This window comes from Salvelinus sp. IW2-2015, linkage group LG26 (assembly GCF_002910315.2).
Source record: "Salvelinus sp. IW2-2015 linkage group LG26, ASM291031v2, whole genome shotgun sequence".
NCBI lineage: Eukaryota > Metazoa > Chordata > Actinopteri > Salmoniformes > Salmonidae > Salvelinus > Salvelinus sp. IW2-2015.
Genome location: NC_036866.1, coordinates 37,781,696 through 37,806,645, shown reverse-complemented (window position 1 = coordinate 37,806,645; position 24,950 = coordinate 37,781,696). Strand labels below are relative to the sequence as shown.

Here is a 24,950-nt window from a genome sequence, read left to right as displayed (position 1 = left end):
TTTCTCAAACAAATGGGCAATAAATACACAACGTTACCGATTTGTTTCCACTGGACAGAGGGACAGGGCGCATAATTGTCTAGACTATGTAGCCGCTGCTGATCAGACTGAAAAATAGTCTAGTTTCCATGCAATACATCAGGGATCATCAACTAGATTTAGCAATTGGCAGATTTTTTTCTTGAGCGGATGGTCGGGGGGCCGGGAACATAATTACAAATCATTTGTAGACTGCCAATTGACCCCAAGAAGCCCAAACGGATATAATGTTTGACTAAAAGATAATCATTTCAAACCTTGCTTACATTTTTATACGATCTCGTCTCTATTATTTTTTATATATAATTTTTAGAAAACTTACAGTGAGGAAAAAAGTATTTGATCCCTGCTGATTTTGTACGTTTGCCCACTGACAAAGAAATGATCAGTCTATAATTTTAATGGTAGGTTTATTTGAACAGTGAGAGACGAGAACAACAAAAAATACCAGAAAAACGCATGTCAAAAATGTTATAAATTGATTTGCATTTTAATGAGGGAAATAAGTATTTGACCCCTCTCAATCAAAAGATTTCTGGCTCCCAGGTGTCTTTCATACAGGTAACGAGCTGAGATTAGGAGCACACTCTTAAAGGGAGTGCTCCTAATCTCAGTTTCTTACCTGTATAAAAGACACCTGTCCACAGAAGCAATCAATCAATCAGATTCCAAACTCTCCACCATGGCCAAGACCAAAGAGCTCTCCAAGGATGCAGGACAAGATTGTAGATCTACACAAGGCTGGAATGGGCTACAAGACCATTGCCAAGCAGCTTGGTGAGAAGGTGACAACAGTTGGTGCGATATTCGCAAATGGAAAAACACAAAACAACTGTCAAACTCCCTTGGCCTAGGGCTCCATGCAAGATCTCACCTCGTGGAGTTGCAATGATCATGAGAATGGTGAGGAATCTCCAGAACTAAACAGGAGGATCTTGTCAATGATCTCAAGGCAGCTGGACCATAGTCACCAAGAAAACAATTGGTAACACACTACGCCGTGAAGGACTGAAATCCTGCAGCGCCCGCAAGGTCCCCTGCTCAAGAAAGCTCATATACATACCCGTCTGAAGTTTGCCAATGAACACTGAATGATTCAGAGGACAACTGGGTGAACTGTTGTGGTCAGACGAGACCAAAGTGGAGTTCTTTGCATCAAACTCAACTTGCCGTGTTTGGAGAGGAGAATGCTGCCTATGACCCAGAAACCATCCCCACCGTCAAACATGGAGGTGGAAACATTATGCTTTGGGGGGTTTTTCTGCTAAGGACGGACAACTTCACCGCATCAAAGGGACGATGGACGGGCCATGTACCGTCAAATCTTGGGTGAAAACCTCCTTCCTCAGCCAGGGCATTGAAAATGGTCGTGGATGGGTATTCCAGCATGACAATGACCCAAAACACCGCCAAGCAACAAAGGAGTGGCTCAAGAAAAAGCACATTAAGGTCCTGGAGTGGCCTAGCCAGTCTCCAGACCTATCCATAGAAAATCTGTGGAGGAGCTGAAGGTTCGAGTGCCAAACGTCAGCCTCGAAATCTTAATGACTTGAAGAAGATCTGCAAAGAGGAGTGGGACAAAAATCCCTCCTGAGATGTGTGCAAACCTGGTGGCAACTACAAAACATCTGACCTCTGTGATTGCCAACAAGGGTTTTACCAAGTACTAAGGCATGTTTGCAGAGGGTCAAATACTTATTTCCCTCATTAAAATGCAAATCAATTTATAACATTTTTGACATGCGTTTTTCTGGATTTTTTTGTTGTATTTTGTCTCTCACGTTCAAATAAACATACCATTAAAATTACAGACTGATCATTTCATTGTCAGTGGCAAACGAACAAAATCAGCAGGGGATCAAATACTTTTTTTAGAAAACTTATGGGGCTGCGGGCCGTCAGTTGGGGAACCATGCAATACTTCATGTCAGATTGCACATCTTTAGGTATATAGGTTGCTATATTTATGTGAGTGTATTTGCTTGTGTCTGTCGGGAGTGATGTGTTATCACCCTTGCTAAATAAATACTGGAGGAATGTGGAGAGCAAGCCTTGAGCTTTGTGCCCCGCGCAAACTGCGATTTCCGTGAATCTGATTAGTCAAGACACGCACAGAGCCTGCAGCAGCACTCCGATGTGAATTGAAAGCGAAATTGTGCACAAGTTGATAAAATGGCAAACTGGTAAAAAAAAAATAATCACTTTGCCCCTCTTTTTAACGCTATACGTCAATATATTTTATTCAACTAAATCAAAAATGGAGCGGCGCTGCGACACCTYATTGAAAAGTGCTGTGGCAAATGCCGCCTCGCCACACTTTTTCTGGCAGCCCTGCTCTTATGGGCACTAGGTAGCCTAGTGGTTAGAGCGTTGGGCCAGTAAAATGTTACTAGATCGAGCTGACAAGGTAAAAATCTGTCTTTCTGCCCCTGAACAAGGCAGTTAACCCATTGTTCCTAGGCTGTCATTTTGAATAAGAATTTGTTCTTAACTGACTMTGGTTATTTRATCCAGAACCCTCTGAATGACACAGCACTTTTCACCCTGACAATTCTACAGTATGACTTCATCCTCAGTGATCTGTTGATACCCTAGGGCAGAGTTTCCCAAACTCGGTCCTGGGGCCCCCTGGGTGCACGTTTTGGTTTTTGCCCTTGCACTAGTGCCCTAGCACTATCAAGCTTTGATTCAAATAATCAAAGCTTGATGAGGACAAAACGTGCGTTAATCTGAGATGCTTTGTGGATACGGGCATAGAGCTCTAATGTGAAGGACAACACACACTCACATGTTCACTTTGTTTGKCAAATCTGCATTAGCTGAGTAATTGCAGGGATGAGAGAGAGAGAGACAGCGTCGCTCTCTGGCAGCAGGCAGGCTGATTGGTGTCCTGTGTCAGCTCCAGCAGACACGTAGAGAGGCAGCTAATGGCTGTGTCACAGAGCAGGAGGCGTGAATGAGACAGAGGGAGAGTCTACAGTCTCTTTCCCTCACTTGCCAGGACTATATGATATGGGAACGAGACTCACAGTTTCTAGTCTTCAGTGTACTGGGTGACTGCAAACAACCCAGTCTTCTCCTCACACAACACCAATCATTATAGGAGAGAGAGTTTACAGAGCAGTCAACAGAGCACCCTTAGTGTGAATGTGGGTCTTGGAATTTGGGTGTACTGTAGGCCCACACACAGGGGTGATGTCATCAGCCTAACGACTCATTAGGCCCATACAAGCACACTCTGTTCCTCTGTTTGTGTATGTGATGTAACAGCCATTATAAACTGGGTGTTTCCAGCCAAGAATGCTGATTGGCTGACAGCCGTGGTATATGAGARCGTATACCACGGGTATGACAAAACATTTGTTTTTACTGCTCTAATTACTTCAGTAACCAGTTTATAATAGTAATAAGGCACCTTAGGGGTTTGTGGTACATGGCTAATATTCCACAGCTAATGGCTGTATCCAGGCACTCCGAGATGCGTCGTGCGTAAGAACAGCCCTTAGACGTGGTATATTGGCCATATACCACACACCCTCGGGCCTTATTGCTTAAATATCATGCTCTCCATTACATACATTGAATTATACCCTCAAATCTAAGATTTCCATCAACTTTATGTGCACAGTACATCAATAACCACAACTTCACTTTCCACGACCAACTTAACAATCACGCTTAGTTACAAGGCTTCTCTGATAGGGTTGCTATAGTGGGTTAATTAAGTGGGTTAATCTGGGATGGGTTAACGGCTGTCTCATCCCATAGATATTCCAGCTGGCTAGATGAGAGAGGAGAAGACAGAAGCACTGACCTGAAAAGTAAGATGGCGTCGGAGAAGAAGGCAGACGTTTTACGGGCCCGGAACCGACGTGCCCCCAACCCATTGTGTTTTTTTGTTTGTTTATTTGRGTTGTTTGTAACTTATTTTTTAACTTATTTTGTACATAATGTTGCCGCTACCATCTCTTATGACCGAAAATAACTTCTGGACATCAGGACTGCGATGAATCATCACGGACTGGCAGAATCCTTTTTTTCCTTTAACGAGTCTGACGAGGCCGAAGCGAAGGATATACTGCTTTCTCGGGAACAGGCCCAGATTCCCTTGAAGAGGAGGCGGAGAAAAATGGTCCGGAGGGCGGGCTGCCTTCTGAGAATTTGTAGGCGATCGAATAAACCCCTACTTCCTTCCATTCTGCTAGCAAACGTTCAATCTTTGGACAATATAATAMATGACCTACGCGGAAGATTAAACTACCAACGGGACATTCAAAACTGTAATATCTTATGCTTCACAGATACGTGGCTGAACGACGACACTATCAACATAAAGCTGTCTGGTTATACMCTGRACCGGCAYGATAGAACAGCGGCGTCTGGTAAGACAAGGTGCGGCGGACTATGTATTTTTGTAAATAACAGCTGGTACACAATATCTAAGGAAGTCTCGAGCTATTGCTCGCCTGAGGTAGAGTATCTCATGATAAACTGTAGACCACACTACCTACCTAGTGAGTTTTCAACTGTATTTTTCGTAGCTGTTTACATACCACCATAGTCAGAGGCTGGCACTAAAACAGCATTGAATGAGCTGTATTCCGCCATAAGCAAACAAGAAAACACTCAACCAGAGGTGGCCCTCCTAGAGGCCGGGAAAAGTGGTCAGATGAAGCAGATGCTAAGCTACAGGACCGTTTTGCTAGCACAGACTGGAATATGTTCCGGGATTCCTCTGATGGCATTGAGGAGTACAACACATCAATAACATCAATAAGTGCATCGATGACGTTGTCCCCACAGTAACCGTACGCACATACCCCAACCAGAAGCCATGGATTACAGGCAACATCCGCACTGAGCTAAAGACAAGAGCTGCCGCTTTCAAGGAGCGGGACTCTAACCCTGAAACTTATAAGAAATCACGCTATGCCCTCRGACGAACCATCAAACAGGCAAAGCATCAATACAGGACTAAGATCGAATCATACTACACCAGCTCTGACGCTCGTCGAATGTGGCAGGGCTTGCAAACCATTATAGGCTACAAAGGGAAGCACAGCCAAGAGCTGCCCAGTGACACGAGCCTACCAGATGAGCTAAACTACTTCTATGCTCGCTTCGAGGCAAATAACACTGAAAAATGCATGTGACCACCAGTCTGTAAGACTGTGTGATCACGCTCTCCGCAGCCGATGTGAGTAAGACCTTTAAACAGGTCAACATTCACAAGGCCGCAGGGCCAGACGGATTATCAGGACGTGTACTGTGAGCATGCACTGACCAACTGGCAAGTGTCTTCACTGACATTTTCAACCTCTCCCTGTCCGAGTCTGTAATACTAACATGTTTTATGCAAACCACCATAGTGCCTGTGCCCAAGAACACTAYGGTAACCTGACTAAACGACTACCAACCCGTAGCACTCACATCTGTAGCCATGAAGTGCTTCGAAATGCTGGTCATGGCTCACATCAACACCATTATCCCAGAAACCCAAGACACACTCCTATTTGCATACCGCCCCAACAGATCCACAGATGATGCAATCCACGCTGCCCGTTCCCACCCGGACAAAATGAACACCTATGTGAGAATGCTATTCATTGACTACAGCTCAGCGTTCAACATCATAGTGTCCTCAAAGCTCATCAATAAGCTAAGGACCCTGGGACTAAACACTTCCCTCTGCAACTGGATCCTGGACTTGCTGACGGGCTGCCCCCAGGTGGTAAGGGCCGGTAACAACACATCCACCACGCTGATCCTCAACACAGGGACCCCTCAGGGGTGCATGCTCAGTCCCTTCCTGTACTCCCTGTTCACTCATGACTGCACGGCCAGGCACGACTCCAACACCATCATTAAGTTTGCCGATGCCAAGTTATATGGGTGGCTTGGATCTGCCCAATATCAGGTTCTATCAGTGGTGTGCCCACCTATGTTATATTTCTGACTGGATCACAAACGATGACTCCTCTATTTGGTTAGACATTGAGACTTCTCTTTCAAAATACCCCTTTACAGGATCTTTTATTTTTCAGAAGTTTCAAGTCTGTAGAAGATCACTGCAATAATCCTATTACACTTAACACACTCAAAGTATGGAGGTCAGTTCAACGCTTCCTGGGAAGGTCCAAACTAACCTCTGCTCTTACCCCAATTCTTAACAACCCAGATTTGGTCCAGGATTGCTGGATGCTGGCTTTAACTTTTTGCTTTATAAGGGTATACGCAGACTAAATGACTTATTTGCTGATAAGATTTTGTCATTTGAGCAGATGTTCGAGAAATATCGACTCCCAAAGCAGGACTTTTTCCGCTTCCTACAAGTAAGACATTATATTGTGAAGAGCACCACCTTAATTGGTAACCCTGATATGTCTGTCATTGAAAGAATGCTTTTTTTCCCACAAAGGGAAATGTCTGTTTTATGATGCTTTAAGGTCCTTTTCTGCTGTCGACACACAGAGCGTGAAACAAGTGTGGGAGAGAGAATTGTCTGTTACTATTGACGAAGAGAGGTGGGAGGACATTTGGAGATATGCAAAAACAATATCTATATGTAATCGTACTAGAGCAATCCAATTAAGAATAAAACACGGATTGCATATATCCCCAAATCGCAGACATGCCTTTAGCCCCTCTTCCTCTTCTCCTCAGTGTCTTAAATGCAAAACTGATACAGGCACCCTAACACATTGTTTATGGTCATGTACCAAAATACAAAGATACTGGTCTGGTGTTCTGCAAGAAATTGAAAAGATCCTAGGGGTTGATCTAGAAATGGACCCAGTTTCTTTACTGTTGGGTCTCCCTAGTAGGCATGTTACTTCTGTGGGTAAGAGGAGGCTTTACAACATCCTTTCCTTCGCAGCGAGGAAAAACATCATTTTACAGTGTATTAGTGATAAGGTTCCTTCTATTAAAGATTGGCATAAGATACTATTTGAATGGGTGCCTCTGGAATATCTGACATGTACATTGCATTCTAAAACAGCTCAGTTCTACAAAGTATGGGAACCTTATCTAAATTACCTAGAACCTGAGGTATCAGCTATTATGCTGCAAGGATTCTCTTAGAATGGTGGTGATCTATGTATTTCAGAATTACACTGTACGTTCCATGTGTGGAACCTAACTTCTTGGTTTAAACTGAGCTTTTTTGTTTAATTTCTGTTTGTAAGTTTGTTTAAAATGTATGTATTAAGGGACGCAATGATGGGGATGGGGTGAGAGAAGCGCCGAGCGGGGAGAGGAAAATGGTGTACGTATGTTTGGGTGTGTATGTATGTYTGTGTGTGTGTGTGTATGTGTGTATGTATGTATGTGTGTATGTATGTGTATGTATATGTGTAAATATATATATGTATATGTGTGTATATATATATATATACGCAGGTATGTGTAAGTGAGTGCTGTTTTGCTTTGTCTCTGTTGTTATATCTCTTAATATGGGTGAAAATTGTGAAATTCCAATAAAAATACTGTTACAAAAAAKCCCACCAGGTTACTGATAATTTAAGATMATATTTTCCAAAATGTCATAGCGTGCTGACAGAAAGAGAAATCTTATGGTTACCTCCTCAGCTAGCAATGCTCCGCCATCATCCAATGMCGTTACACAGGAGGCAAATGCTTTGATTGACAACTGCCACAACTATACTGGTCTGACAGACTCTATGACACTTAACGTGTCAGACGAGGACTTTCCTTCTTTGCCTATAACCCCAAGCAAACCTCCAGCTTCCAAGAAAGGCATGTTTGAACTGGGCCCAGATGCCGCTGCCAATAATGATGTTATCGCCACTCTTTCCAGGCTCATCAATACAAGGTCCGATGTCATAGGGTAAATGGTCGGCGACAACGCAATGAAAATCGAGGGCTTAAAAAAAACAGTTGACTTTGCATGCATGGAAATCAAGGATGTTAAGGTCACCCACATCGAAAAGTGTGTCGAAAAGGAGGAGGGAAAGATTAACTTGTGCCAAAGAAGAATCGCGGAACTCGAAAGCTACTCAAGACGGTGGAATCTGAGACTGTATCGAGTTCCCGAGGCAGATGGGGAGAACGTGCGGCAAGAGACAATCAAAGTCTGCCAAGCTATCCTACCTGGGGAGAAGGCTAAGCTAGCAGATGTTGTCGACACTGTACATCGCCTCGGCACGAGAAGGCAGGGTGACTCCAAGCCCAGATGTGTCCTTCTCCAGTTCACATCATGGATCTACAGGGATGCCACTTGGAAAGGAGCTAAGAAATCAACCTTCCTACGTGACAACAACCTGTGGTTTGCTGAAGACCTCTCGAAAGCAGACAGAGAAAGGAGAGAAACTGTGGCCAGCTGTGGAAAAAGCACGAAAAGAGGAAAAAGTGGCTTACTTCATTGGAGGGCGCGCTTTCATCAACGGATCCGAAATCAACCTTCCTCCTTGAGGAGTCATAGACTGTGCCTGGTGGTCAACATAGGCTACCTACAGTAAATAGCTACCTCTGATGTGAGCAGATCCCACTCCCGGCTCTAAGGTGATTTAACTTTCGTTCTAACTGCACAAAACTACTGGAGAAATTGATATTTGCTATTTTATTTGTTCTCTCACTTATGCTATTTTTACCTGCAGTATAGGCAGTGAGCAAGCTCTTTGTTGTTTCTTGTTCTGGCAGTTATCTTTGTTACGCTAAACTATTCTCACTCAATAATTTATATCTACAGTATATGGTGTGCAACGCTGGTTTCTTTTCATTCTAACTCGATTTGTGAATGTTGTTTAGCTCGTTGTACTTTCTGTTCTATATTCCACTTTGTCGTTGTCTATAGTTTCACTCTATGCTGGGGGTTAAGAAATAATGTAAAGCGCAAAGCCTTATTTTTTATTTTCAAAACACTTTGAAACAGATTTGTTTTTTTTCAAGAGTCTCATTCAGTTTCTACCGATGTCAACTTCTGCAGATCTCAGTGGGGAAATGATGCATGTCTCTCTCATGGTTCTGAACGCTCTGCTGGAGTTATCACTCTAAAGAATCATTTCAATGGAAGTATTTTGCACTCCGACTGTGACCCTCTTGGTCACTTTCTTTGTCTTGTTATCAACTGTAACAACATCATCATTATTATTACCAACATTTATAGGTACAATTCCAAACTTAAAAATGATCCTTTACTTGAATCTTTGGAAAAGCGTATTCTCCATTGGCTAACCAAGTTCCCTGATGCTTTACTTTTTATTTTATTTTTTTATTTCACCTTTATTTAACCAGGTAGACTAGTTGAGAACAAGTTCTCATTTACAACTGCGACCTGGCCAAGATAAAGCAAAGCAGTGCGACACAAACAACAACACAGAGTTACACATGGAATAAACAAACATACAGTCAATAATACAATAGAAAAAGTCTATATACAGTGTGTGCAAATGAGGTAGGATAAAGGAGGTAAGGCAATAAATAGGCCATAGTGGCAAAATAATTACAATATAGCAATTGAACACTGGAGTGATAGATGTACAGAAGATCAGTGTGCAAGTAGAGATACTGCGGTGCAAAGGAGCAAAATAAATCAAATCAATAACATTATGGGGATGAGGTAGTTGGATAGGCTATTTACAGATGGGCTATGTACAGGTGCAGTGATCTGTGAGCTGCTCTGACAGCTGGTGCTTAAAGTTAGTGAGGGAGATACGAGTCTCCAGCTTCAGTGATTTTTGCAGTTCGTTCCAGTCATTGGCAGCAGAGAACTGTAAGGAAAGGCGGCCGAAGGAGGAATTGTCTTTGGGGGTGACCAGTGAAATATACCTGCTGGAGCGCGTGCTACGGTTGGGTGCTGCTATGGTGACCAGTGAGCTGAGATAAGGCAGGGCTTTACCTATCAAAGACTTATAGATGACCTGGAGCCAGTGGGTTTGGCGACGAATATGAAGTGAGGGCCAGCCAACGAGAGCATACAGGTCGCAGTGGTGGGTAGTATATGGGGCTTTGGTGACAAAACGGATGGCACTGTGATAGACTGCATCCAATTCYCTGAGTAGAGTGTTGGAGGCTATTTTGTAAATGACATCGCCGAAGTCAAGGATCGGTAGGATAGTCAGTTTTACGAGGGTATGTTTGGCAGCATGAGTGAAGGATGCTTTGTTGCGAAATAGGAAGCCGATTCTAGATTTAACTTTGGATTGGAGATGCTTAATGTGAGTCTGGAAGGAGTGTTTACAGTCTAACCAAACACCTAGGTATTTGTAGTTGTCCACATATTCTAAGTCAGAACCGTCCAGAGTAGTGATGCTGGACGGCGGGCAGGTTTGGGCAGCGATCGGTTGAAGAGCATGCATTTAGTTTTACTTGCATTTAAGAGCAGTTGGAGGCCACGGAAGGAGAGTTGTATGGCATTGAAGCTCGTCTGGAGGTTGGTTAAGGAGAAGTGGATCTAAAATTCCATGCATAACAGTTGTATCTTTTAGCAATGTTTATTATGAGTATTTCTGTAAATTGATGTGGCTATGCAAAATCACTGGATGTTTTTGGAACTAGTGAACGTAACGCGCCAATGTAAACTCAGATTTTTAAAAATATAAATATGAACTTTATCAAACAAAACATACATGTATTGTGTAACATGAAGTCCTATGAGTGTCATCTGAAGATCATCAAAGGTTAGTGATTCATTTTATCTCTATTTCTGCTTTTTGTGACTCCTATCTTTGGCTGGAAAAATGGCTGGGTTTTTCTGTGACTTGGCTCTGACCTAACATAATCGTTTGGTGTGCTTTCGCTGAAAATCCTATTTGAAATCGGACACTTTGGTGGGATTAACAACAAGATTACCTTTAAAATGGTATAAGACACATGTATGTTTGAGGAATTTTAATTATGAGATTTCTGTTGTTTGAATTTGGTGCCCTGCACTTTCACTGGCTGTTGTCATATCGATCCTGTTACCGGGATTGCAGCCCTAAGAAGTTTAGATAAATTGGGCTAAACATTTCTTAAAGAATCCAACTTCAATTTGGAATTTCATCCCTCATTATATCTTCTCCCATTTTGGTGGCTTCAATTTTATGTTACTTTATAACATTGATAAGATTCCTACAAAATTATCTGCTTTTCATAGACAGGTATTCTTAGCGTGGTCATTAATATATAAACATKATTTTRCCCCACATAGGTATTTCATTTGGAACAATAATGATATTTTGTATAGAKACAAGTCTTTATTTTTAAAGAACTGGTTCAATAATCATATCCTGCTGGTGAGTCAACTTTTTAATGCAGAAGCATTGTTACTCAATTATGAGGAATTTTTCTCTCTTTACAATATCCCTGTTACACCAAGAGAGTTTGTTATAGTCTTTGATGCTATTCCATCTGGAACTCTCATGTTGTTCAGAGGTGTAGCCAGACCTCACCTTCCTGACCAACCCTCGCTTAATACAGTTGACTCACCAATAGGAAAAAATMGTTTCTCCTTGCTCCCTCAGAACAGATCTATAGGTGCTTTATTTCAAAGGGATATTGTTTCCATTCCTTATGTCACAAATTACTGGATTATATTTGTCAATAATATCTGTTGGGAAAAAGTCTGGTTATTACCACACATACCTGCTTGTTAACAAGYTCAAAGAGATCTCTTTCAGAATGATCCATAAGTATTACCCTGCGAATCATTACCAGAAGAAACTCCAAAAAGACATTAACATTTATTGTARTTTGTGTTGAGCATCCAGAAACAGTTTTGCATTTACTTTGGCATTGTCTACATGTAAAAAAAAAAAATGATGGAAAGATATTCATAGTTTTGTAATTGTTCATATTCTTGATGACTTTAGTTTTTTTATGGGAGAATGTGCTGCTCTTTTTCCTGAACCATAATAAGGATAAAGAAAATATAACGCTTCTCGTGGGCTGAAGGAAGAGTGGACCAAGGTGCAGCGTTTAAAGTGTTCATGATTTAATCCAAAAAAACAAAATCGAACAAAAACAACAAACAGGAGACCGAAAGCAAAACAGTTCTGTCTGGTGCAGACACAAAAACAGAAAACTACTACCCACAAAACACAGGTGGGAAAAGGCTACCTAAGTATGGTTCGCAATCAGAGACAWRGATAGACAGCTGCCTCTGATTGAGAACCACACCTGGCCAAACACATAGAAATAGAAAACATAGAACAAAAACATAGAATGCCCACCCCAACTCACACCCTGACCAACCAAAATAGAGACATAAAAAGGATCTCTAAGGTCAGGGCGTGACAGAAAAACAATTGCGCTAAAATGTAATATTCATAAATGTAAATTCACTAATAAAAAAAACTCTTCCGTGTTTTCTATAAGGAATTTGAGCAGTACATTAAGACCATTCAACATTCTTCTAATAAGAACGCTGGTAAAACAATCAATATGTGTGTTTCTTTTAAGGTCTTTGTATAGTCTGTAATTTGTTGTACCCCCAAGCATATGGGGGTAAAATTGTCTGTTTGTATACTTCTTGTATGTATGTATACTGMTTTTTCTGCAATAAAAAAAATMAACTACAAGGCAATGAGACCTCCAAGCCCTGGATCAACCTTCCATACTGAAGTCTGGCTCAGATGATCCCTACGTCAGACAGGCACCAGACATCAAATGGAGGCTGAAACACAATTACTACATGATCTTGTTTCACCACTTCATGCATTGGTGGCTTTCAATCAATAGCTGTTGCCATCCATTTTGAAGAAATCGCATTAAATCGCTGATTGAGTTTTGTGAACTACGAGCGCATGTTTCTCCCCATACCAGTGTTAATTTTGCCACTATTTTTTAGATTTGGTCTAGTCTTAGTCATTTTGACTCAAATATCATTAAGTATTAGTGACATTTTTTGTCATTTGAATAATGATTTAGTCTAGTTACTGTAAAAATGACAAAAACATTGGGCCATTTTTGTCAACTAAGTACCATTTACATTTTAGTCACATCACCTTTTTATTGCCTCAGTAACATATAGTACACATAAATGTCTGACTTCTATGTGCAAAAAGATACATAGCTTTGTCCTACAAACATATTTTTATGCACAACATCCTATCGCATGATTCTCTTCCCAACAGCCAACTTGGCAGAAGAACACATTACTCTGCAGCAGATTAAAAATCACACCCCTTGACATTGTGTTGACATACTGTAATCAAAGTTCTGTCATAAGTACAGATCTGATAGGTTGCAGCAAACTAACTAGCTAGCATTATCAATCTGTTATTACCTGATTGTTTGTATGTATGTATGTATGTATGTATGTATGTATGTATGTATGTATGTATGTATGTATGTATGTATGTATGTATGTATATATATATATATATATATATATATATATATATATATATATACTGTATATATTGGTAGCATTTTTCTCCGTCAACTTGTGGGTGCAAACGCTGACTTCTCCCGTGGAAACGTTACATTCATTCTTGTTTTAAGCGACATAAGTAAAGTGGCTTCAAACGTCGCCCCTTTTTCTACTGGGAGCTTTTACCACTGGGAGAGTAGCCATGGCGTGTTCCTTATTTACATACATTATTTGTTGCTGCCTGATGGAAAACGGCTGACGGGRAGAGAGGTGACTCGTGAATGACCTGGGCATGGTATTTATTTTCCACCAATAACAGCATTGCAACACTGCAATTAGAAAGGCTTACAATTCTGCTAATATCATGCATGCTTTTGATTGGACCAAACTAATATGACTGAAAAGCTCTCAACATGTCCAAAAACCTTTGACTAGTCAGATTTTAGTTACAGAAAAAATGTTGTCACGTATCGTTTTCGTCAACCGAAATMAAAAATATTTTTAGTTAAGTTATAGTTTTTCTGGGTCTATTTAGTCAGTTATCATCTAGTCAACTGCCACTGAAAATTGGTGTTTGAAATTAACACTGCCACATACTGCACATCATTAAGCAGCCCAACACAATGCATCTCAGGTATAAAATCAATGCATATTTCTCCCCCTTCCTCTCTCCAGGGGGGAAACTGACCTAAGGAAGGAAGGAGTTGCAGGGGAGGGGTGAGAGACTTAGCAGGGGGGAGGGGGTCTCCTCATGTATCGATTCTGCCCCCCCCCCCCKCCCCCCKCCCRCCCCACCKKCCCCKCCKKCCCCATGCTGATGTCGGGAAGGAGGAGGAGAGCAGGGTAATAAAACCTGTAATGCATCTCTCCTTTCTCTCCTCACAGAAAAGTCTGCCACATCCTCACATTTACTGCCACATGTCCTCTGTTGGGACAGTAGGGAAGCTGTCCTCTACCCCACTCCTTTTTTTATCACTTATTCAACCGCAGTAGGCAGATTCAGCACAGCAAAGCAGGGTTAAGTATACTTCTCCATTATGCAGGACTCTTTTCTTTTCACCCATTCACTAACTTTTCAATTCTCTCTCCACCTGCCACAACGTGCATGTGAACTCTCCAACTGAGAGCACATTCAGTCAGATCTTCACCTAGCCAACAATCTGGATTCACCAATGTTGATCAACCAGACTTTGAAGACTATACAGTTGAGTGGAGGCAAGGGGTTATAAAAGTCCACAGTAAATGATGAAGAAAATATCTTGCTCTCTGAAYTCCTCTAGCTCCAGCCTGCTAACTAATGTGACTTTGAGCTGGTCTTCCTATGGGCTCTATAATCCATGTTGTGAAAGGCACAGTCAAGGACCATGCAGCTCCAACACACTCCAACTACAGGCCCAGAGAGCCTGGCTGTCTAAGAACATAACTACAGTATGTACAGAAATGGTTACTATGCCCACCACCAAGCGCAACCATTAATCATCCATGTTTAACATGGCATTCTGCTCCTCAGCTTCACAACTGAACTATTCTAGAAAAACCTCTCCTCCCTACACTAGTAAAATTTCAGTTCTTACCATTGAAGCCMTAGATTTACAGTAACTCCTTATCTAAGGAAGAACATGCTTAGCAATTATTTATGGAGAAATGTATCTTAGGTTGGGTTTTACTCTTATCATTGAATCGTACACTCCTCTGAAATATTAGACCGTATGCATGGCAAACAAGGTGACTTGAGAGACACTGCGTTCGTAAAACGGTGTGCTCTTCAAATCCTTGACGGGAATGAGTTCTGAGTCTGTGCTCCTCAGACATCAGCCACTCTTCAGACCTGAACGTGTGTGACAGCATAGAGACAAAACGATGGTTTCCATCCTATATGTGACAGTGTCTAGGAATAGGGAGCCGTGTCTAGGTGGGTTGTACACTACACGTCGATGCCTAACTGTCTGTTTCAAAAGCATTTCTTAATTGAAGCCTGTGTATGTGATCTGCTCTACTGTCAAGTACATCTGTAGATGATTTTCGGCCCAGTTGACTTGCTGATGGAGTACTCATATCCATATGAGCACACATCCCTGGCTGTACAGCTCCTAATAATATGCTGCTGTAATGTTGTTTTCTTCCCTCCACTAGTTCTCTCTGATAGGCCGATCCTCTACCCAGAGACTGCAGTAAGGAGACAGAACTGGAGAGTAATGTGGGCACCACCACTGTGGAGAGGAATCCATCTGCAGCCCTGGAGACTGGCCTGTCACTAAAACACTGGCCAGTGGGTAAAATATTGACAACCCGGGTAAAATATTGACAACCCACAACCTACAACCCATATACTGTATAGTTACTGGGAATTCACCCATAAGAGTAATGCTAAAGGCTTCCTGGCTGATTTTAGTGTAACAAGCACATACAGTACTAKAGCCTATTTCTGCTCTGTCCTTCAAGTACAGAACAACAACCATTATGCAGCGGTCTGTGGAGAGCACTAAAACAGATCTAAGTTAGAATCATAAATATACAGTAGGCTACTGACATTGAGACTTAAGGTTCCACAACGTGAGCCCTGTGTTGGTTTGGTCTTCCCAAAGACATATCATTAGTGTTTTTATGGCATTACCATAACGTCATTACCAACGCGTCATTCCCGACGTGTCATTAGCGACATCACGTTAGCCGATGTCATTCCCCAGGTATGGGTTCACTCTTGAGTCATGCTGATTGTCCATAGGAATGTGTCAATGTGTGGAATGCAACAGCAGCTCTCTAGCACAGTGGGGGCTGGTGAGGCTGAGCCCTCTGCTCTGACTGACCTACTCTCTGAGACAGACACATCACTATAGGGGCCCCTCCATGCTAAGAACCTGCCAACTCAGGACAGCTCAAATCTGGCCAGGGCCCCCATCCAGGCCAGAATGCTGTGGTCACTGTGCATACGTGTGCAGGGACCGCAAGGCTAAGTCAACACTGGCTATTGTTACACAACAGTGCTTGGGTCAGAATAAACATCAACAATGATGGACACATACAGACATATGGAAAGACAAATGCAAAAACACACAAATCATTACTCCATGTCTAAATCAATAAGCAGACTTTACATCTACTTCTTGTTAATGGATGGACCACAGCACATTTTTTTTTTTTTACCTTTATTTAACTAGACAAGTCAGTTAAGAACTAAGTCTGTGTGGAGCAGAGCTTTTGAGACACCGAGTGATGCTTTAACAACAGTGGAAAAACCCAGCCTAATGCATTGTGAGTTTTGCATTTTTCATCAGGGCTCATCCTCATTAAAATGACTCCATACCAGGAAATTAACTTTGTCAGGGTCAAAACTATACCGCAACTGTTCTCCAAAGGATATAAAAGTGTAAAATAAAGAAGGAAGAATGAATGTGTAACGTACAATTCCAATAGTGTTGATCTATTTCATCAGGATAAACAATAGCTGTGGGATTTCAACTGCCCGCCACGCCATCCAGCAAGCAATTCCAATTTCCATTTGCYGTTCCCTGCATGTTAAGGATAGGCACACACAATTCAGAGGAAAAGGAAGGTGAGAGTGTTATTATTGGTACGACGGGCTCCACGCGCTCTATTTCTCTGTTTAATATTCATAGAAAGACATGAGAGAGAGGAGGGAAACAGCAGGTTATCCTCCTGGGATGTTATATCACCTCCAGTGTTGAMGTGTCCTCTGTTAGGCTATACCGTAGACTCTGAGACAGGCAGGCAGGGATACAAAGAACACTTGCTGCTACTACTACACGGTAGGGAGGGACCAGCAGGGGCAGAGACCGATGTGAAACTATGTGCACAAACTAAAAGTCTATACTGAAAAAGTATTAAAACGGCCTTCAAGAATAGCATTAGAGTACAATTCAACAACATGCCAGTGGTATTTATCAGTCAGCATGTAGGCAGAAAAACAGAGTTCCACACAGGTCTAGATACAGAATGAGATATAGTGTGTGGTAGCCTAGCCAGGGCAGAGGCACAGCAGAGGATGACTCAGATTAAGCAGTGTAGCAGTGGAGGCGGAGGAATACAGCTGAAAATGGACATTGCTATCTTACACAGTGAGGATTTAGGATATGGAGCTGGTGTACATCAGACAGTGTTGTCAGGGAGCACTGTGTCTGGTGAACTACTTCCCATGTCTCTAATCAATCACTATGGATCATTCTTCCCTCTCTCTCTCTTTCTCTTTCTCTCTCCATCTTCCTCTGTTGCTCTGCCTCGTCATCCCACACATCATCACTCAATAAAGGATCCATACCAGACTGAGATCAGTTGTGGTGGAGAGCTGCTAGGCATTGGTATGTCTCTTTATTTCACTCAGATGAAAGAGTGGCATAAACACAACACACACTCATATAGTACAAACATCAGACAGTATACTACAAAAAAATGCTTTGAAATTCAATATTAGTTCAATCTGAATAACAAGCATGAATTAGAAATTCAACAGGAGGCCCAATTAATTCTGCCATCTGAGTGACAGTCAAAGCAAAGCACTATTCATGCCATGTCCAACTAGTAGAGCAGAACACATACTGTACAACCCAAAAACGCACACGAATGTAACCATGATGCATGTATACTTTATAGTGCTGAGCGATTAATGCTTTTTGAGGTCGGATCGGTTTCGGTTCGATAATTTTTTTAAATCATTAAATGCACTATCCATTATGTGGGTTGAATGCTGTAACAACACAGAATAAAACAATGAATAAAAGTTCCACGATGGTAATGACTGCCCATTACTGCTTATCACTTATGGTTAATAATTGATTCACATTACCTTCATAAATTATTTCAGTTGTTGTGTATATACATTTATTTTATTTGATGACTTTACCATTTCGGTAACAATTTACTTGACACCCAGCGTCATAACACGTTATGACACGGTCATAACTGTGTCATATTATGTCATAACAGTTGACATAACCTGTTATTATATGGTCATGACACTGTCATGACTAGGGCTGTGGCGGTCACGAAATTTTGTCAGTCGGTGATCGTCAAGCAAATAACTGTCGGTCTCACAGCAATTGACCATTAATTAACATAAACACATTTAGCATCTCCTGGCTTCCACACATAGCCTACAAGCCACTGATGCAGACCTTTGGAACATCTACATTTTAAAATGTCTAATAAATCCATGTAATATAGCCTACACCTTCACAATAAATCCATMATTTATTCTACACAGGTCTAAAGAAGCCTATTTCAGAAGAACAGAATAGCATACTCTGAGTTGTCCTTATGTTAGGTCCTGATCTGGCTATGCCAAATGGCTGTGGGSTACACTATTTAATTTAGCAGACAAGATTTGCTTAGAATTCCGTGTCATTATTTTATAGTATGAAGAATACAATTGAACAAAGCTGAATAAAAAAGAGAGGATATTTTCTCCAAACGATTTGAGGGAGGGCGCACATGCGGCTYTTCAGTGTTGAGCGATTAACAAAGAAATAGGTATTCCTATATGCTTAATTTAGAGTTATTCATGTAACTTTAGTTGTTCTACAAACGTTGGGCTCTATGWTTCGATTTTTAATACATTGTAAGGCTGCATGATGCAACTCCTAATGATGATTTGAAAAACGTCGCTTGAAAGGCATGAGCTCTGCTATGTTTTTTGCGCAGGCTTTACAACCTACATCAGTCACTCATTCACAATTTGACAAGCACTTGATAATGTCTTGAATTTCACAGCGGCATCCCCTTTGTGTGGCAGTAATGCACCCTAAAAAAAACATGCCTTTTGCCCATTGTGCCCTTCTCCCTGAGTGATGTGCGCTCCATCGGGTCTTTCTCACAGGCTACAAGTGAAGACAGACAGATCGGGGACATGTTTATTCAATTCCGAGGTGCATATTGAAGATATTGGAAGAACTGTCCACATTTACGTTTCGTCAGCCAACAAGATGAGCAGGCCTAACGAACAGTAAAAGCACTAGTCTATGTCAATCTATTATCGCCCATTGTACAAAAGTTGACATCTTCTATTTTGAGCGAGAAATAAATATTCCAAACATAGTCTGGGACAGTTGTGGGATGCGATAGATCCTAAATTAATACAACTAATAGCATCAAAAAAKCTTTTTTACGCAATGACACAACAGATCAGAACGTTTAGCTTAGAATGTTGATAAACTATTGGTCTATTTCTTCACATTAACAGCACAGCAATGCGCACATGGGCAGTAGGCTATAAGCGCAAATGTTCCATTAGTGGAAAACACCATTATCAAAAGTGACCGCAAATGCAATTATGCATGTAACGCTTTTATTATAAAGGTAACATTTTTATGGTGAAAATGATCTTCCCCAAACGTGAAATTCACACGCTGCTTATGTATGCCAGTTAGGCTCTACACCCCTTGTAAAGCGGATTATTGTGCTTAAGTTATTTGGCCAATTTAGTTGTGATACAAACCTTATTAAAACATATAGGCCTATGGGCTAGGCTACYTGAGGTGTGCGACTATGATTTGAAAAAGTCGCAAAAAAAAGGCATTGTTTCTTGCCTTATGCTGGGCATCATTTACAAGTCATAATATATAACTCACAAGTGACAGGCTAATATTGTCACCCATCAGACTATTCTTGGTTTAATCTTATGTTTACATACATGAAATAATATACTCTACCGTTCAAAAGTTTGAGGTCACTTAGAAATCTCACTTAGAAAACATTTTTGTCCATTAAAATAACATCAAATTGATCAGAAATACAGTGTAGACATTGTTAATGTTGTAAATGATTATTGTATCTGGAAACGGCCAATTTTTTATGGAATATCTACATAGGCCTTCAGAGGCCCATTATTAGCAACCATCACTCCTGTGTTCCAATGGCACGTTGTGTTAGCTAATCCAACTCTATCATGTTAAAAGGCTAATTGATCATCAGAAAACCCTTTTGCAATTATGTTAGCACAGCTGAAAACTGTTAAGATTATGATGGTAATAATGCTTCATGACAGTGTCATAAAGTGTATGTTCTACAAGTTATTTAAAATATGATGAAAAAAACATGACTGGAAAGAATTCAATACAACAACAACAAAGGATTTAAGAAACAAACTTTGAAACAAAAGGAAACTACTTGGCAGGGAAAAACTAACTTGAATAAATCTGGCGTTTGACACTTATGTAGGTGTCATAACGAGCCATACAAGAATTTGTAAGTCGCTCTGGATAAGAGCGTCTGCTAAATGACTTAAATGTAAATGTAAATGTAAGAACGCAATATATGTCACAATAGGGATAAATAGGGATAAATATATGGGTCATGACAGTGTTAGGACCATATTATGACAGGTTATGACAAGTTATGTCATCTGTTATGACATATGACATGGTTATGCCCGTGTCATAAAGTGTTCTGTCTCTTCCGTAGCAGGTGTAAAAGAAACACAGACCGGGCAAGTAGATGCACAATGGATTATGGTCAATGTAGTTAATTACCACGTTTTATGCTCTAAACTATGTAGAATATTGGTCTGTTGGAAACTACAACTCCCTACTACATCGCACAGTTCAGGCTGGATCTGATTTATCTCTAGAGAAACTGCAATGTGCGCATTGAGCTCTTTGTTTAGTGTTGCAGTGATTTCACACGCTGTAGCTGACGTGTAAAGTGTTGAGTCATCTGTATACATAGACACACAGGCTTTACTCAGAGCCAATGGCAGGTCATTAGTAAAGATTGAAAAAAAGTAAAGGGGCCTAGARAGCTGACCTAGGGAATGCCTGATTCTACCTGGATTATGTTGGAGGCAACCATTAAAGAACACCCTCTGTGTTCTGTTAGACAGGTAAGTCTCGATCCACGATATAGCCATAACACATATGTTTTTCCAGTAGCATACTATGATTGATAATGTCAAAAGCCACACTGGAGTGTAACAAAACAGCTCAAACAATATTTTTATTTACAATTTCTCTCAGCCAATCATCAGTCATTTGTGAAAGTCGTGTTAATTTATTTACTGTAAAATAGCATTGCATCTGGTCAAACACAATTTTTTCCAAAAGTTTACTAACATTTGGTAACAGGCTGGTTGGTCAGCTATTTGAGCCAGTAAAAGGTGCTATTCTATTCATGGGTAGCGGAATGACCTTTGCTCCCCTCCAGGCCTGAGGGCAAACATTTTTTAAACACTTAGATTAAAGAGATGGCAAATAGAAGTGGCAATATCGTCCTCTATCATCCTCAGTCATTTTCCATCCAAGTTGTCAGACCCAGGTGGCTTGTCATTGTTGCTAGACAACAATCATTTTTTCCCCTCTTCCACACTCACTTTATGGAATTCAAAAAGGCTTGTCTTTCATAATTTGGTCAGCTTTACTTGGATGTGTGGGTTAGGTGTTTGTTACTGGCATGTCATGCCTAAYTTTGCTAATCTTGTAGTTGGSAATATCAGTGGGTTTTGTGATGAAGGAGCCATCTAATTCAATGAATGATGYAGCTGAGTTTGCCTTTTTGCCCAAAYTYTAATTTAAGGTGCTCCAAAGCTTTTTACTATCATTKTTTATATAATTTATCTTTGTTTCATAGTACTGGCTTTGGGGAATAAAAATAATTATGACATACATTAAACCAATGTGTGAAATTCCACAATTATATCAAATTAGGAAACTCTAAAACTAGATTGTCAATGAGTAAAATAACAACTTTCTTAGCCCAGTGCTAAGCTTAATGAATATTCAAATTAGGTTACAATGGAACTCTGTGATCATCTGGCTCTGAAAAGCTGATGATAAGAACTCTCTTAGCCCAGGGCTAAGTGCAGAGTTAAACGGGTTATAGATTCAGGACAGTAAAATACATCTTGATAACTAAGACTAAGTRGTTGGTAACCATGCACCGTACTGTAAAAGATGACACTGGTTTAAATCTGATATAGAACTGGGCTGCTTTGCAAAGGGAATTTAATCCATATCAAACTGCCGTTATTGCCCATCTCCCTTCCCACGTCAACCGTTCTAGACTCTAGTCTCTGCTCCCAATAGCACTATAGGTTCTCCACCTCCATAATGACCTTGAACTTGGAGCTCTGTCAGCATCTGCTCTTCCCTTTTGCTTTATGCATGTTTGACCGAATGCATAAACACATAGTCATACATTTTTCAAGCCCTGGCAAGTGGGGACAGACAAACTCAATACCTATGGAGTTTATGATATTCTTTACAGTTACAATTACTTTAGAAATGAAACTTTAGAAAAAGAGCTCGCCCAGCAGTGTTGTGGAAGTGGATCCAGGGACCTATCCAGACACTTCACAGATTCTTCATGAAAACGTGACACTTGGATCAATAGGCAAGTGAGCCACCACACAAACCATAGTAGACAGCAACTCTGAAGCTCCAATTACCAAAGCATTCCTTCATTTACTCTTGTGCATACCTCATCTCTTGAGCAGATCTTTACAGTCCCACCATAACAGTCTGAATGACAACTGACCCCATGCACTCAAACAATGACTAAAAGGCTAACTTTACTGTGATGCATTGCATATTTGCTAGGGTGACATTTGAAAGGGCCTAGTTTAAACAATGCCTGCAGTTTGTGTGTGTGTGTGTGTGTGTGTGTGTGTGTGTGTGTCCAATGCACTTAGGGACGGGAGCCACCCACATTGAGAGGATGGGAGAATAGGGAAATCACCTCAGTCTCTGACACAGACAGCACTTAACATAATTCATTACTCCATGACTGCACAGGACATATGCACTTCACCAAGAGATAAATGACAGAGGTCATGCAAAGTAAGATGCAAAAAGTGGACTACGAACCCACACACACTTACCTTTTCCATACAAATAATGTGTGGATCATGTCAAAGAAATGTACAAAACATATGGCAATAAGCTCACCCAAACGTAAATATGTTTGTAGGGGCCCTGTCTTGCCATTTCGTCAACCTAATATGATCTAATAATAGGTTTGGTGATTGAGCTGTACATAATATAATATAATTGATCTTGAATAGATTGGGGAAAGGCTGCATCCTCTAGCATAGTGTATACTAGCCTACCTCTTGTAATTGTTCCAYCTCCTGCTTCAGCGTCTCCTGTTCCGATTCCAAATCGGCATACTGCTGCTTCAAAGTCTGGTTCTCTTCCAACACAACAAGACCGCATTCTGCCGCCCTGATCTTCTCTCTGTTCGCATCCGCAAGTTCCTGGGTGAGCCGCTCGACCTCCGCCCGGTACTGATCCACAGTCTCCCCGCATCCTCRACCGGCAGCCATCGCCCTCTCTCCCTGTCTCTAGTTTCGCCGTCCTCGCGTTGGATAGACTACACAGAGGCGGAGGCTGGAGGATGCTGAAACAAACGCCGCGGAACCCACCCCTGTTAAATCTGGTGAAACCAGGTGGAATAGGCTATTGCAGAACCAAAACAAATGCTCTTTCTATCAGTGAAAAATTATTGTTATTATTAGCCTACTTCAACAGTGTTCGTAGCCTAATGATAAATGTCATTAGAGCATCTCTTCGTCAATTCTTTAAGATAATTTTTGCTTATTCACTGGGTACAGGACGCCATCTCTCGATTATTATGAGGCAAAGTGGTCCAAGAAATTGCTTCCATCCGTTCTCCCGTGACGTCATTACACGTCGGCGCATCTCCAATACTGTGTGATCGCAGCCCAGTAATGTACTACTGCGCCCCACAATTTGTTCCTGCAACCCTCGAGCATCCRATTGTTTCCTTCATTGAACAGGACACTGTCTACCGGTCGCCCGAGTCTCCCTCTAGTACAGCAGGCGGGAGGCTGGAGCGACACTGTGTCCTAAATAACTAACTTGCTAGTTAGTGACACTGTTTGCTAGCTTGCTAGTTAGTTAGCACACAGTGTCGCCCCGCCTCCTGCCTGCTGTGTACCTGAGAAAACGCTGCCGAAAAATTGTCAAAGACRCCAGCCACCCCAGTCATAGACTGTTCTCTCTACTACCGCATGGCAAGCGGCACCAGAGTGCCAAGTCTAGGACAAAAAGTATTCTCAACAGTTTTTACCCCCAAGCCATAAGACTCCTGAACAGGTAATCAAATGGCTACTCGGACTATTTGCATTGTGTGCCCCCCCAACCCCTCTTTTTACGCTGCTGCTACTCTCTGTTTATCATATATGCATAGTCACTTTAACTATACATTCATGTACATACTACCTCAATTTGGCTGACCAACCAGTGCTCCCGCACATTGGCTAACCGGGCTATCTGCATTGTGTCCCACCACCCGCCAACCCCTCTTTTACGCTACTGCTACTCTCTGTTCATCATATATGCATAGTCACTTTAACCATATCTACATGTACATACTACTTCAATCAGCCTGACTAACCGGTGTCTGTATGTAGCCTCGCMAATTTATAGCCTCGCTACTGTATATAGCCTGTCTTTTTACTGTTGTTTTATTTCTTTACTTACCTTTTGTTCACCTTACACTTTTTTTGCACTATTGGTTAGAGCCTGTAAGTAAGCATACCTGTTGTATTCGGGGCACGTGACAAATAAACTTTGATATGATTTGATTTGACAGGCGGGGCCCAAGGACACTGTCTACTGATTGCCCCCGT

The 24,950-nt window shown here is 41.4% G+C and overlaps 1 protein-coding gene across 1 annotated transcript in view; it reads right to left on the bottom strand.

The window, feature by feature from the left end:
- Positions 1–24,215, bottom strand: part of bicd1a (bicaudal D homolog 1a) — an 85,299-nt gene extending 61,084 nt beyond the window's left edge. The window contains 1 exon segment of the mRNA XM_023971638.2: positions 23,406–24,215. Coding sequence (XP_023827406.1) covers positions 23,406–23,621 — 216 coding nt within the window. The 5' untranslated portion in view covers positions 23,622–24,215.
- Between the last annotated feature and the right edge of the window lie 735 nt (positions 24,216–24,950).